Raw genomic sequence first — 15,778 nt, forward strand, 5'->3', positions numbered from 1 at the left:
AGAGACTGAAGTTCTGTAATTATAAGCCAGTGGTATTTGTTATGGAAGCCATAGGAAACAAATCCATAGTATGAAGTCTGTTTATCTAGAGAAGGAAACCGAAGTTCATGAAGGTAACATAACTCACATAAAATTGCATAGTTAGGGGCTTCCCTGGTGGCGCAGTGGTTGCGAGACCGCTTGCCGATGCAGGGGACGCGGGTTCGTGCCCCGGTCTGGGAAGATCCCATATGCCGCGAAGCGGCTGGGCCCGTGAGCCATGGCCGCTAAGCTTGCGTGTCTGGAGCCTGTGCTCCGCAACGGGAGAGGCCACAACAGTGAGAGGCCCGCGTACCACAAAAAAAAAAAAAACTGCATAGTTAGTAGAAAAACTAGGGCTAAAAACCAAGTTTTTGCACTGCCAATTTAAGAATATTTCATTCACTATATCATCACTTCCTTTTCACATTTCATTTGGGCACAAATAGAGGCAGCCATGACCTTTGCCACTGAAATTCCTAGAACTAATATTCTCCTTCACCAGCAATCTATTCTCACTTAAACAGTTTTACATTGAATAGGATGTAGTATTCATCTAGGTCCTACCAAAGAGCCAGGGATGTTTGAAGCCAATGATCCAATATATTTCCCATTGTTTCCTTTTAAAATCAATTTAGGAACCAGGAACAGAAGGCATACCCAAGCTACTCAAGACTGGGAGATTTTTAATTGTCAACCTGCCTGGCTCATCCCTTGAGAAGAATAACTGAGGTGGCTGCCTTGGGGCTCATGCCTGGGATCTTACCATGGAATGTTGGACTTTACTTCTCTTTCTGAATATCATAAAGGTTAAATTTTGAATTATCTCTTTAATGTTATTCCTTTGGACCCGTGGAAGTGGCCAGCAGTGCAGCCACCTTTTAAGTGGCTGCAATAGTTGAGTTGTCTTGGCCTAGTTCTTTTCTAGGATAGCCTGGCAAACTTATTACTTCATCTCCCTTGCTCCTCTCAACTTGCCCATACTTTACGTTCTGAATTATATTCATGTGGGCTTTAGGTGGGATGCGTTGTTAATTCTAGCATAAACATTTCTACAGATTGACAAAAGCCCACTCCTCGTATTTCATTTTCCCCTCCTCTGGTTGTATAAATATATATACTTTTAATATATTGAAAATAATACTGCTATATCCAGTTTGTTATACTAGATTCTCTATAAAATAAAATGATTGGAAGAGAAGCCTTAAAAACAGTGTAGCTCCTTAATACTATCCATTAGGTTAAATAAAACTCGAAGAAGTTAAATTTGCTCAAGGTCACATTCCTAAATTGTGGCAGAGGCATGACTTTCAGATTCCATGAAAGTCAAATTTATTAAGTGCTCAGTCTCTGCCAAAGGTTTCACACGTGTTTCTCAGTTAACTTTCACTATAATACAAAAAGAGAGAATTAAGTGACTTGTCCAATGTCTCAGATATAAATAGTCGAGTTACGTCTTACTTTTGTAACTTTTATTTACCTGTTATTATAGAAGTAATAGTCATTGCAGAAAAATTAGAAATATAGACAGTTAAAAATAGAGTAAAAAAGAAGGCTGCAATCTTATACTAAATCGATCATGATTTACAACATTGTATATATTCGTCCCCCCTCATCTGCTGTTTTGCTTTCCTTGGTTTTAGTTACACGTGGTCAACCAAGTCTGAAATATTAAATGGAAAATTCCAGAAATAAAAAGTTTCTAAATGGTGGGCCATTCTGAATAGTGTTATGAAATCTCACGCCATCCTACTCTTTCCCGCTTGGAATGTCAATCATCCATTTGTCCCATGTATCCACACTGTATATGCTACCCCTCATTAGTATAGGAAAAAACATAGTATATATAGGGTTCTGCACTATCTGTAGTTTCAGGCACATACATCTTGGAATGTATCCCCCACTGGTAAGGGGTGACTACTGTGTTTCATTCAGATTTTGTCTACATATTCAAATATGCAGACATATGTCCTTGTTAAACATGACTTTATGTCTTACATATTTGGAAACATACTTTTTTCACTTAACAATAGATCGTGAACATTTTTCCTGTCAATGACTATTTGTTTATTATTTCTAAAGGCTAGCAAATCTTTCATTACAGACATATAATTATTTATTTAACTCTTTTGTGATTGTACATTTGAGTGATTTTCTTTAAGAAAAAAAATGCTGGTTGTAATAAGCCATATTATGAAAACATTCTTCTCTCTAGGTCTTTGAGCATTTTTCCATTCCCCCTCCATAGGAAAATACTTTTAAATAGAAGGAGATGCACATTAAGATTTTCCAACTGTATAAGGCTCCTGGAAATTCACGAGTGTCTTCACTGTCCCAACCTCTCCCAACGTAAAATATTAATATTTTTAATCTTTAAAAATTGAATAGAAGAAAAACACATTTGATTTATTACTAGACCCATACCTTCTGACTCCAGAGGCTCCTCTAGGACCTTGTATTTTCATAATATAATATTTTCAGTGACTTATGAATTAATCTTTTAGGGTCACAACAAACAAAAAAGTTCTCCATGGCTTCAGTGAACCATTTTTATTAACCAAAGAAGGCTTGTGCTTTCTATTGACTACAAAGCCATTTTAAAAATCTGTGATCTGTAAATACCCATTCTCTGAAGCTCACATTGACCTTATTTTCTTCAAACATTTTATTTTAAAAAGCAGAATTTGTGTGATGGCCTTATTGGTGGTGAACAAAACATATTTCCAGTTACATAATTTAGCCTTAATGGGTTTTTTTTGTTTTGTTTTTTGGGGTTTTTTTTTTTTGCAGTATGCGGGCCTCTCACTGTTGTGGCCTCTCCCGTTGCGGAGCACACGCTCCTGACGCGCAGGCTCAGCAGCCATGGCTCACGGGCCCAGCCGCTCCACGGCATGTGGGATCCTCCCAGACCAGGGCACGAACCCGTGTCCCCTGCATCGGCAGGCGGATTCTCAGCCACTGCACCACCAGGGAAGCCCCTTATTGGTATTTTGAGTTTCTGTTGGGGTCATACTGAGTGGATTAAATTCTTTCCATTTTCTATTTTTACTTTACCTTCAGCTAAAAAGAGGGAGGAAAAGCCATTCATTTCATGTTAGCTTCAGGGCCACACTTCAATACTACTTTGTCTAAATATAGCTGCATTCATTCCTCTTTAAAATGTTTGTTTATAGCAGCAAAGCTAATGGTTTAACTGTGAAATATAGACACCAAGATAGTTTCTTTTTAATTTAGACTACATAATAGAGACAAAATGACATATTAAGTCCATTTTAAGAAAAATTCAAGTGTGACAAAATACTATCTCTTTAGCCACCTGAATTTTTCAATTTTTACTTCAGCAAAACCTCATACAAAGCATAATAAGGGGACCCTCTCTAGGCTGTGGTAATTAAATATTCTCACCACCTAAAGTTGAAGCTATTTCCTTCAGTCAGTATATGAATAATAAAGTGAACATGTATGTCATGCAAATTAAGTTAAAGTTGGAAGTTTGTATTCTATAGACAGTCTTACTAAAAGCAAAGTATATCATTTTATTAATATTTATGGCTCTGGAAATTTTTTTATGCCATTAATTGTATTAAAATTATAATGCCTATAAAAGAAAAAAGCAATACTGAAAGTAAAAAATTCCATCCTCTAAAAAAATGACCATTTGGTGAACACTATTCCAGGCCTCCTTCTATGCATCTGAACAAACTCTACATGTGCTATGAAGCAGAGGTACGTGGTAGTGTTAAAGAGTAAACTATGGGGATGCCATATTTTAGGTTTCTCCAAAAGCTTACCCTGAAATAAGAACTCAATGCAGGTGGTTTATTTGGGAATTAACCACAGAAGCACAAGTGAGGTAGTAGAGAAAGTGATGTAGGGAAGGAAAAAAATTAATAAAGAGTGCTTTCATGAATAAGCTACCTCTGTGAACAACTGAGACTCATTTCTGTTAAGAGATGCTTTAAAGGGTTAAAAGACTCTGGAACACATGTCAGAAGTACCCCACTAATATATGGGGGAGATGGGGTATTTATTAACAAACTATTGTTCCTCACTGGATGAGGTCTGCCTCTAGGAACATTAAATTCTAGGCAACTTCAGAGTTTCGCCAGTGGCATCCAAGCAAGCCCTTGAGCAGAGAAACAAAGATGCAAACACCTGAGATGGGAGAAGATCCGTGTGCACAGAAACTGTACATTGCAGGTACAGGTGAACTCGGAGGAGGCTGGGATCATGAGTTAACAAGACATTCGATAGGGAATTTGATCTAGTCAGGAAGGCCAAGGAAGGATTTGCCAAGGGAGAAACATTGAAAGTAACAATGAGAACACTCATTTTTATACCAAAAACAATGTAAAATACTAAAATGTTTTCAACAATAGGTGAAATGAAGAGATATGTATCTTGAAAACATTAATCAGGCTGCAGATTAGAAATCCAATTAGAAATCCAATTGGAGCTGGAGCCAATGATGGTAGGTCCCATAAAAGATTACTGCATGTTAAGGCTAAAGGTAACTGGGTTCTTGGAATCAGAGAGTGCCATGTTTAAACACATGGATTCTAGCTCCAAACTGCTCAGGTTTGCACATGGCTTTATGCCTTTCCAGCAGCTTACATAAACTCCTTATGTCAAGATTCCTTATCTGTAAAATGGAAATAATGACATAATCTCCTTCACAGAGTGTTTGAGATGATTAAATGGGTTAATAAATAAAAAGCTCTTAGAAGAGTGCTGGCACACAGTAAGTGCTCTGTTAATTTGAGATATTTCTTTTAAGGAGGTAGGGGTGGGGATGCAATGGAAAATCAGCGTATATTTAGGATGAATAAGCAAGACTACTTGCTAGATTGGATTTTAGGCTTAAGGGTAAACTTTCAAGAAAGATTTCTGGATTGTGCCTTACATAATGGGATAGAGAGAGGCATCAGTCATAGGAATACAGAAAGACAATCAGATCTGAGAGGAAAAGATCATGAGTATACATGGGACATGTTGGATCTGAAATGAGTTTGAGATATTCAAGAAGAAATACCAAGTAAGCATTTGCATATAGAGACTTGGAGAACAGATGAAAGATGTTGGCTAGAAATACAAAACTGTGAGTTATCTTGATAGAGGTGGGAATTAAAATGGAGGGTATGGATGGAAAGAGTTTAGAGTGAGAACAGAATGTTGTACATAACAAAGAAACGCTAACAGTACATAGTGTTAAGTTTAGGCTAAACTGAGAAGTAAGCAAAATTTTCAACTTTCTGCCCTAACCTCTCCATCTTTCTCAAATGTCTTCCCCTTATCTTGACAGCCCTTACAAGTTGTTCAATGAATTAATATTGCTCCTATCTGCCTTATTAAACAAGGATTTATTTTTTATTTTTGGTAGCACTATGTGGCTTGTGGGATCTTAGTTCCCCACCAGGGATTGAACCCAGGCCATGGCAGTGAAAGTACTGAGTTCTAACCACTGGACCACCAGGGAATTCCCAAGCAAGGATTTACTGACCAAATTCTATAACCAGAGACTATTCTGTATTCTAAACAACCATCAGTGAATAAGATAGACATATTCTCTGCTCTCATGAGACTATAGATCATACAGTGAAAAAGCTAAGCAGCTAACTAAAACAGGTGACATGATAGGATGAGATTGAATGATTACCTTGTTTTGGGTGGTAAGGGATGGCCTCACCGAAGACACAACATTTAAACTGAGATTTTAAGGATAAAAGGGAGGTTGCCATTGAGTCATCATGCAGAAGAATATTTCATATAAATTTCACCACCTTACAGACACAAGCCTGTGAGCTCAAGTAGCAGAGAGAAGGGCTCTGTGAAGAGTGGTAAGAGATAAATTTAAAGGGGGTAGTTGAAGACCTAAATATGAAAGGCTTTGTAAGCCAGAGGAAGAAGTATGGTAACAAATAGGTACAACAGTAAGACACTGGAGAGTTTTAAGCAGGAGATTGACAAGATCCAATTTGTGTTTTAAAAATATCACTCTGGTTGTTCTATGCGTAGTATATTACAGCAAAGATAGAACAGAAGCAGGAAGACCAATTAAAAAGTTAGTGCTATAATACAGATAGAAAGGATGATAACTTGTACAATATCAGGAGTATATAGTGTAAACAAAACTGAAGAGTTTTTCACATAGTATGAAGGTAGAGCCAAAAGAATAAACTGAAGAATTAGATGAAAAGAGAGAAATAAAAGATGTCTCTCAGATTTTGGACCTAAGTTAGAATGAGTGATGACATAGGCTGAGATATGGAATACTGAGGGAAAAGCAGATTTAGGGTTGAGAAACCAAAAGAGTTCTTAAAAAAACTTACAAACAATTACAAAGAAGAATTACTTTTTTTTTTTTTTTTTTACAGATCACTACATATTCATGTAGAAAATACAGTCTGGTGTTTTTTTTAGAAAGTCAGAGATGGAGATAGAGGTTCTGATGTCAGGGCACAAAGACAGAACTGAAAAGTATAGGACATGATGAGGTACAGTGTATGAATCCAGAACAGAAAATGGTATGGGTACAGAGAAAGAGCTTGGGAAGAAAACTGAAATTGGGCAACTGATGATATTAGAGGAAACTGGGGGAGTGTGGTATTGCAGAAGCCACAAGAGGAAAAGTTCTTAAAATGAAGGGAGTGGTCATCTATGCCCAATGTTGCACAAGTAAATAAAGGTAATAACAAGAGGTAGCTGGTGGTGACAACCTTGTCTCTACCTTTCCCACAAATACTTCATATTCTAGTTACTTGGTGATACAGCTTTCACTGAATTTACCTGATTTGTGTAATGTTCTCTCAAACTCTCCCATTTTGACTAGTTACCTAGTCCACTAAATTAAGCTATGCAACATGAAGATCGAAAAAATAAAATAAGAACAATTCGAGATTTAACAAACATTCTTGTTTTTCAAGCAATATCGTCCCTTCGTCCCCGACCTCTGGACTGCTTTCAGTGTGAAAGATCCCTCATTAAATAAACAATGAAAAAAAAGATTTCAAAAATTCTTCAAGTGTCATTTTAGTTCTTAAATTTAGTACGACCCCAAGGGCTTTCCCTGATATTTCAAGGTTGTCAGCAGTTAAAATTTTCAAGTTTCAGAGATATTCATCATCCTCCATCAATTAGTGCTATCCTCAAGAGGAAGAGGTAAAATTAATGAGGTTGTAATCCATGCTTGTGGCTATAGAATATGACCCCTTTCTGATTCAGAAAATTTCCTCTTTTCATAGCCATTATCAAAAACTTCACTCAAACAAATAAAAATAAATGTAGGAGAAACAAAATACCTGTTACTGTTTTGCGGATACTCCCAAGAGCCCTCCATATTTCTTCAGATTTCAAGCGAAGACGATGAGGTTCCTAACATTTATAGGCTGTACTGTGATTGATATAGTTCATCACTGAATTGCATTTTATTTGAACTCTTACATGTATAAAGTATTTTTTATTATAATTTGCAACAAATATCACAATAAAAAGTCATGGCATGCTATAGTTGGGAAATTCTCTTTCTTTTGACTGATCCTGGCCAAACATCAAGTTGTTTCAATTTAGTTTAAATTTTATTTTTTTTATTGAGGTGAAATTAGGTAACATAAAATTGTTTTAAAATGAACAATTCAGTGACATTTAGTACATCCACACTACCTTTTTTTTTTTTTTGCGGTACGCGGGCCTCTCACTGCTGTGGCCTCTCCCGTTGCGGAGCACAGGCTCCGGACGCGCAGGCCCAGCGGCCATGCCTCACGGGCTCAGCCGCTCCGCGGCACGTGGGATCTTCCCGGACCGGGTCACGAACCCGCGTCCCCTGCATCGGCAGGCGGACCCTCAACCACTGCGCCACCAGGGAAGCCCCCCACACTACCTTTATCTAGTGCCAAAATATTTCCATTACTCCAAAATAAAACCATATACACATTAAGCAATTATTCCCCATTTGACCTTCTCCCCCATTTCAGACCTTGGCAACCACCAATCTGCTCACTGTTCATACAGATTTATCTATTCTGGACATTTCATATAAGTGGAATCTTACAATATGTGACATTTTGTGTCTCAATTCTTCCACTTAGCATAATGTTTTCTAGGTATATCCACATTTTACAATGTATCAGTACTTTTTTTTTTTTACAACTGAATAATATTCCATTGTGTATTGATATACAGATATACACCACATTTTTTTCCCATTTATCCATTGATGGACATTTGGGTTGTTTCCAACATTTTGGCTATTGTGCATGGTACATGAACATTTATGTTCAAAAACCTGTTTGCGTATATGTTTTTAATTCTTTTGGACATATATCAAGAAGTGGAATATGCTGGATTATATGGTTATTCTGTATTTAACTTGCTGAGGAACCACAAAACTGTTTTCGACGGATGAACCACTTTGCATTCCCAACACCAACGTACAGGGTTCCAATTTCTCCACATCGTTGTCAACACTTGTTATTTTTCTTTTATACTTATTGTAGCCATCCTTGTGGATGTGAAGTTGTATCTCATTATAGTTTTGATTTGCATTTCTTCAATGACTAATGATGCTGAAAATCTTTTCATGTGCTTATTGGGCATCTATATCTTCTTTGTATAGATGTCTATTTAAGTTCTTTTCCCATTTTTAAATTGGGTGGTTTAATTTTTTGCTGTGCTGTAGGAAGTCTTTATATATTTTGGATTCCTGACCATTATCAGATATACAGCTCACAAATATTTTATCTCATTCTGTAGGCTGTGTTTGTACTTTCTTTTTTTCCCAAAACAAACAACATTTTATTCAAGTATAGTTTATTCACAATGTTGTGTTAGCTTGTGTTCTCACTTTCTTGATAGTGCCCTTGATGCACAAAAGTTTTTAATTTTGATAAAATCCAATATATTTTTACTTTTGTTGTCATAGCTAAGAATTCATTACCAGATGCAAGGCCATGGAGATTTACCCCTATGTTTTCTTATAAGAGTTTTATAATTTTATCACTTATATTTAACTTATTCAACTTTTTTGAGTTAATTTTTTATACAGTGTGAGGTAAGGACCTAACTTCATTGTTTTGTATGTGGATATACAGTTGTCCCAGCATCACAAGTTGAAGACACTTTTTTAACTGCTGATAATCTTGGCACTTGTCAAAAATCAGTTAAGCATAGATGTATACGTTTACTTCTTTCTCTCCAACTCTATTTCCTTTTTTTCATTTCTTATGTATAGAAACACAACTGACTTTTGTGTGTTGACTGCATATTTTACAACCTTGCAGAATTGATTCAAGGTTCAGAAAGGATTTCATGAATCTGTTTCCAGTCATTGTAAAGATGTCAAATTTACATAATTCTCTGGTTGGATTTTCCAATGGTCTATAAATAATCTGAATTACTTTCTATTATCTATAAACTAATTGTAAAGTTTAGATGGAGAGGCCAGAAGAGCCAACACAATACTGAAGGAGAAGAACAAAATTGGAGGACTGATACGACCTGATTTGAAGACTTACTTAAAAACTATGGTATTCAAGACAGTGTGGTATTGATGAAAGAACAGACAAATCAATGGAACAGAATAGAGAGCCCCAAAATAGACCTACATAAATATAGTCAACTGGTCCTTGACAAAACAGCAAAGGCAACACAATGGAGCAAAGAAAATCTCTTCAACAAATGGTGTTGGAACAACTGGAAATCCACCTGCAAAAAAATAAATCTAGACACAGACCTTAAACCCTTCACAAAAATTAACTTGAAGTGGATCATAGACCTAACTGTAAAACACAAAAATGTTAAACTCCTAGAAGACAACATAATAGAAAACCTAGATGACCTTGGCTATGGTGATGCCTTTTTAGATAAAACACCAAATATACAACCCATGAAAGAAATAATTGATAATTTGGACTTAATTAAAATGTAAAACTTCTGCTCTGTGAGAGAATATCAAGAGAATGAAAAGATAAGCCACAGACTGGGGAAAATACTTGCAAAAGATACATCTGATTAAAAAAACTGTTATCCAACATATATAAAGAAATCTTAAAATTCAACAATATGAAAAACAACCCACTTAAAAAATGAGCCATGCTAAAGGAAAAAAAAAAAAAATGGGCCAAAGGCCTTAAACTCTTCACCAAAAAAAGATACACAGATGGCAAATAAGCATATAAACAGGTGCTCCGTATCATAAGTCACCAGAGAAATGAAAATTAAAACAACAATGAAATAACAATAAGATACAACTACTAGCATGGGCAAAATCCAGAACACTGATAACACCAAATGCTGACAAGGATGTGGAGCAACAGGAGCTCTCATATAATGCTGGTGGGAATGCAAAATGGTACAGCCATTTCAGAAGACACTTGGAAGGTGCTTACAAAAGTAAATATATTCTTACCATATGATTCAGCAATTGTGCTCTAGTATTTACTTAAAGGAACTGAAAACTTTTGTCCACATAAAAACCTGCACACAGATGTTTACAGAAGTTTCACTTATAATTGTCTAAACTTGGAAGCAACCAAATCCTTCAGTACCTGAATGGATGAATAAACTGTGATACATCTAAACAATGGAATATTATTCAGCACTAAAAAGGAATGACCTATCAAGCTATGAAATGACATGAAAGAAACTTAAATACATATTACTAAGTGAAAGAGACCAATCTTAAAAAGCTACATACTGTATGTTTCCAATTATATAAGATTCTAGAAAAGTAAGAATTGTGGAGGTGATAAAAAGATTAGTGTTTGCCACTGGGGAATTGGGGGAGGGTGGAGGGACACAGTGGAGATGAACAATCAGAGCACAGAGAATTTTGGGGGCAATGAAAATGCTTTGTATGATATATGATTATGGATATATGTCATTGTACATTTGCCCAAAGAATGTAGGATACCAAGAGTGAACTTAAAGGTAAACTATGCACTGAGTGATTACGCTTTGTCAATGTGGGATCATCCTTGGTAAAAAATGTACCATTCTGGTGAGTGATATTGATAAAGGGGGAGGATATTTATGTCTATAAGCAGGGAATGAGAAATCCTGTACCTTTCTCTCAATTTTATTGTAAACCTAAACTGCTCTAAAAAGTACTGTTTTTTTTAAAAAAAGAACACTTCAAGAAATCTTTCTAAATCACTTGCTGAAGCCTAAATATGTCATGCTTAATATATTTACTGACCATCTGTTTAGTAATCCTATCAAGGAAAGAAATAAACTATATCCATCATGACTTGTTCTAAATGAATAGATGCTGATACTTCATGATTGTTTTTTCCCTAGGTGATCAAAAACTATTCGTTTACAATGTACTCTAGAATCTTGCTGAGATAAAGTTATTAGTCTATAGTTTGTGAGATATGCTGTCTTTTTACTTTTGAGAATAAGGACTTCTTTCTACCTAACAGCCATAGTCAGGGAGAAGATGAAGAGAATTACGAAATGTTTAATAAGATTTATTGCAGAAAATGAAAAATTTTAAATATAGTGCACAGAATTATATTGGAAAGGAAGGGTGAAGTTATATGACCCTGAGATGGAGAAAGGGAACTTAAACTTTCACCAAGAGAATAAAGGATAGAGAATGATGACAGGAAAAGGAGAAAGAAAAGAATGTAACAATAAGTATAAGAGATTGATCCCATAGAAGGAGAAGACACATTCTGGAAAGAAAAAGAAAAAGAAACAAAGAGCATGCTCACCAAATACTGGCAAGCTCCAAAAGAAAGTGAGAACTTGAAGCATTTGACAGCATTCTGAGATGTTACATAAAAGTTTAAAGTATTCTCAACAAACTGAATTAGAATGAAAGATCCAAGTTAAGAGACTTACCAAAACTACAGCTCAGGACCCACCCTTGACAATTCACATGTGTCTAATGAAACCAGGGATGGCACATGGAGGCCAACATGGTGGAGTAAGACAAGGTAATTGTGATTCATTCCGATTCCCCCACCCTATGAACTCTACTAAAACTGATAGTGATCCCTTCCATAGCACATAATGCCATGCTCTTGAGTCTTCAGATGGATTACTTTCTTTAATACTTACAACAATTAAGTTGTACTGCTATACTCATTTTGTCAATAGATAAATTGAAATTAAGAGAGATTAAGTAATTTGGCCCAAATCACACGGCTAGCACGTGGTGGAAATGGCATATTAATTTCAATTCTGTTACTTCACAGCCTAATTTCTTAACCAGTAAGTTTGTAACCCAGGGTTATCCCACTTGATTTTTCATGATTGCTCCTTCTTAAAAGTTAGATATAGCCAAATGTAAGTTTGAAAAAAAATTTTTCTTCTGAATATACAGAACTGAAAAAAGTGCTTAAAGTAATTCAGGGCTGAATTATCAGGAGATGAAATTGTCACACTTACCTTCTGTTCAACAGGATCATGCAGTGCAGTGCCGGGGCTGATACTCAGAAGCCAACCAGTATCTCAGGCTCAAAGGGTTCTTCTTCCTGTATGTAACACGATACACATGGTTAGTCTCAGCTCCTGTGTTTTTGCATTGTTCTCATCCCTAAGTGTAACAGAACATAAAATACTTTGTTAACGGCAGCTATGTTTCATTCAATCCAATTTTGAACTGAGTCAGCAAAATTATTCCAAGCCTGACATGCTGTTACAGTTGTATTCCAGGGGGAATTTGGCTACACTGGAAGGTACCCAAACGGGGAGGCCAGAGCAGGGTAGTGTTGTCTGATGCTCCCAATTGAGCCAGGGACTCAAGCAGCCAATGAACTATAAAAAGATTGAAGCAGAGAAGCTAGTAGGACAAATCTAATCTAGATTCCTTAAAGTAGATATGAGAAGAGATAGACGCCCAAACGAGCAGATGCCAAAGTCAATTCCTTCATGACGTTCTGACATAAAACTGGTTTACTGCAACATTCTTTAGAAAAGTGACTCAATCTCATAAAAACATTTAGTGTTAGCCATTTGGAATGAAAGTATGCATATATTTCACCAGTCAGCTCTTTGGGTTTAACTGATGATGATCAAACCCTAGTAGATTTGCTTTCATTCTGACATACGAAGTTTGGATATTAACCTGAAGCTCAAAATCCCTTTCTAGACTGGACCTACAAAATTGGACTGGATCATTTTCAACAGCTATTTGTTTTTTCTGGCTAGACTCATGGTCCAACGTGTTTTTTGTTGGTCAGGAAAAACCAAAAGTACAGACTTTCCTGAGGAATTTGGCCATTTAGCTTCCGATTCTTTGCCAGAATTTAAGCATGTTAAAGATAGGGATAAACGGGATGCAAAAAGTGAAAAAAAGAAATAGCAGAAATTTTTAAAACTAGGAAAGGGACAATCGAATTCTTTTGGTGTATCAAGTGAAGACCTTAAAAAGACAACAGCAAGAAAATAGAAGTTTTGTAAGCAATATGTTTTACAAAATTTATATGCTTTAATTTAGGTTACTGATTAAAATTGATGATTAAAAACAATGAGAGCAAATATTCCCTGAAATTCAACAGTGAAATATGACACTAGTGAATGTTTGACATGTCGGATCAATTTTCTTGCTTCTCTTTGATGAGCAAGATGGTCATTATAAGATTCTTCAAAATGGAATAAAAATGACAACTGGATAAGACTGATTAAATATTACTGCCAGCTTGATATTAGACAAGAAAAGTCAAAAGCAGAACCGTGAACGTTTCCTGAGCATGTGCCATACCTACTGCTTTATCTCATCTCTACCTGGAAGGGGCAGTGAGTTAGTGTAAAATTGTTTCTAAACCAGTATAAAGAGGGCAGATAGGTCTGGCAGCACCACAAGGAAAAGGAACCTGGGAATGCCTGGATAAGGTAATGGGCTCTGGTCTAGACACTGTTAAACTCAATCTGGCAGTACTGTACTGTATTTGATTTGAGTTAAAATGCTGCAGTGGGTGGTTCTGAAAATAAAAATCCAGTTAAACCATCTGGCTCTTCAGTTATGCAAAATATAAAACAATTTGCCTAGATTCCCCTCTTTCCATCACTCCCTGTTGACTTGCATCGCTAGATTCTATTTTGGGCATTTTTATTACTCAGAAAAATATTTGAGCATGCTGACTCCCCCTCCACCAATTGACTTTGACAGCAAAGCTTTTCAAAGCATTAACAGTCATGGATAAATTATCTTTGGAAAAATAAAAACACAGTCATTAGACCAAATGATATTTTATATACTTCATTTAACTATCACATGGTTTTATTTTTTGAAATGAGGTTATATATAGATGTAATTTACTTAGTGCTTCAGTGGCTGGTTTCTAAAGTTTTGTAAGCTATCAAACCATTATCTGACCTACTCAAATACTAAATCTTCTAAAATGGAAAACAGCCAATCATGAAGTGACAACAATACAGAGCAACAAAATGTATTCGGGTACAAATTCATATTTAATGGATATAAACCTCAATGGTTTTGGAACTGAATGCTAAATATAGTTAATCTAATTTACTAACAATCTCCTTTAAAGCAATCTATACCTTCTCAGAAAATTAAATATGCTATTACACATATTATTTTTGGAATGCAGATTTTCTTCTTTGGGAAGTATATCTAGAAAAATACACATATAAGGTTAATCAATATATAAAGAAATGTGTAGTTTGTAAAATCAGTCTTTTACTTTTGGCAAGTGTGTCTTGGCTTATAAACACTAAAACATCTAATATTAGTAATATTCAAAGAATTATACAGCTATACAATGATACTTCCTAAAATAATCAACTTGAAAAAATTACAAAGAATTTCAATTACTCAGTATTTCTGAGGCAATTGAAATATATGCATATCTATACACTGCTGGTAAGAGCGTAAAGCAGTAGGAAATTTCTGGAGTGTTATTTGATAATAAATATAAAAACACGGGGGGGACCTTGAAGATGGAAGAGTAAGATGCGGAGATCGCCTTCCCCCCGCACGGATACACCAGAAATACATCTACACGTGGAAAAACTCCTACAGAACACCTACTGAAGTCTGGCAGAAGACCTCAGACCTCCCAAAAGGCAAGAAACTCCCCACATACCTGGGTAGGGCAAAAGAAAAAAAGAAAAAACAGAGACAAAAGAATAAGGACGGCACCTGCACCAGTGGTAGGGAGCTGTGAAGGAGGAAAAGTTTCCACACACTAGGAAGCCCCTTCGCGGGCGGAGACTGCGGGAGGCGGAGGGGGGAGCTTCGGGACCGTGGAGGAGTGCACAGCGACGGGTGCGGAGCGCAAAGCGGGGAGATTCCCGCACAAAGGATCAGTGCCGACCGGCACTCACCAGCCCGAGAGGCTTGTCTGCTCACCCGCCGCGGCGGGCGGGGCTGCGAACTGAGGCTCGGGTTTCGGTTTCGGACGGAGCGCAGGAAGAGGACTGGGGTTGGCGGCTTGAACATAGCCTGAAGGGGTTAGTGCACCACGACCAGCCGGGAGGGAGTTCGGGAAAAGTCTGCACCTGCCGAAGAGGCAAGAGACTTTTTCTCCCCGCTTTGCTTCCTGGTGCGCGAGGAGAGGGGTTTAAGAGCGCTGCTTAAATGAACCCCCGAGACGGGCGCGAGCCGTGGCTAAAAGCGCGAACCCCAGAGACGGGCGGGAGACGCTAAGGCTGCTGCTGCCGCCACCAAGGGGCCTGTGTGCGAGCACAGGTCACTCTCCACACCCCTCTTCCGCGGAGCCTGTGCAGCCCACCACTGCCAGGTTCCTGGGATCCAGGGACAACCTCCCTGGGAGAACGCACGGCGGGCCTCAGG

The 15,778-nt window shown here is 37.1% G+C and overlaps 1 protein-coding gene across 2 annotated transcripts in view; it reads right to left on the reverse strand.

Moving 5' to 3' along the window:
- TMEM196 (transmembrane protein 196) overlaps positions 1-12,790 on the reverse strand; it is a 200,018-nt gene extending 187,228 nt beyond the window's left edge. Inside the window, exons 1-2 of one of the 2 annotated variants that reach the window (XM_032643248.1) lie at positions 12,582-12,790; positions 12,409-12,494 (exon numbers count right to left, since the gene is read on the reverse strand). In XM_032643248.1, coding sequence (XP_032499139.1) covers positions 12,409-12,428 — 20 coding nt within the window. In that variant the 5' untranslated portion in view covers positions 12,429-12,494; positions 12,582-12,790. The remainder of the gene's footprint in view (positions 1-12,408; positions 12,495-12,581) is intronic. The other variant, XM_032643247.1, reaches the window with a different exon arrangement.
- Positions 12,791-15,778: the final 2,988 nt, after the last annotated feature.

This window comes from Phocoena sinus, chromosome 9 (genome assembly GCF_008692025.1).
Source record: "Phocoena sinus isolate mPhoSin1 chromosome 9, mPhoSin1.pri, whole genome shotgun sequence".
Taxonomy (NCBI): domain Eukaryota; kingdom Metazoa; phylum Chordata; class Mammalia; order Artiodactyla; family Phocoenidae; genus Phocoena; species Phocoena sinus.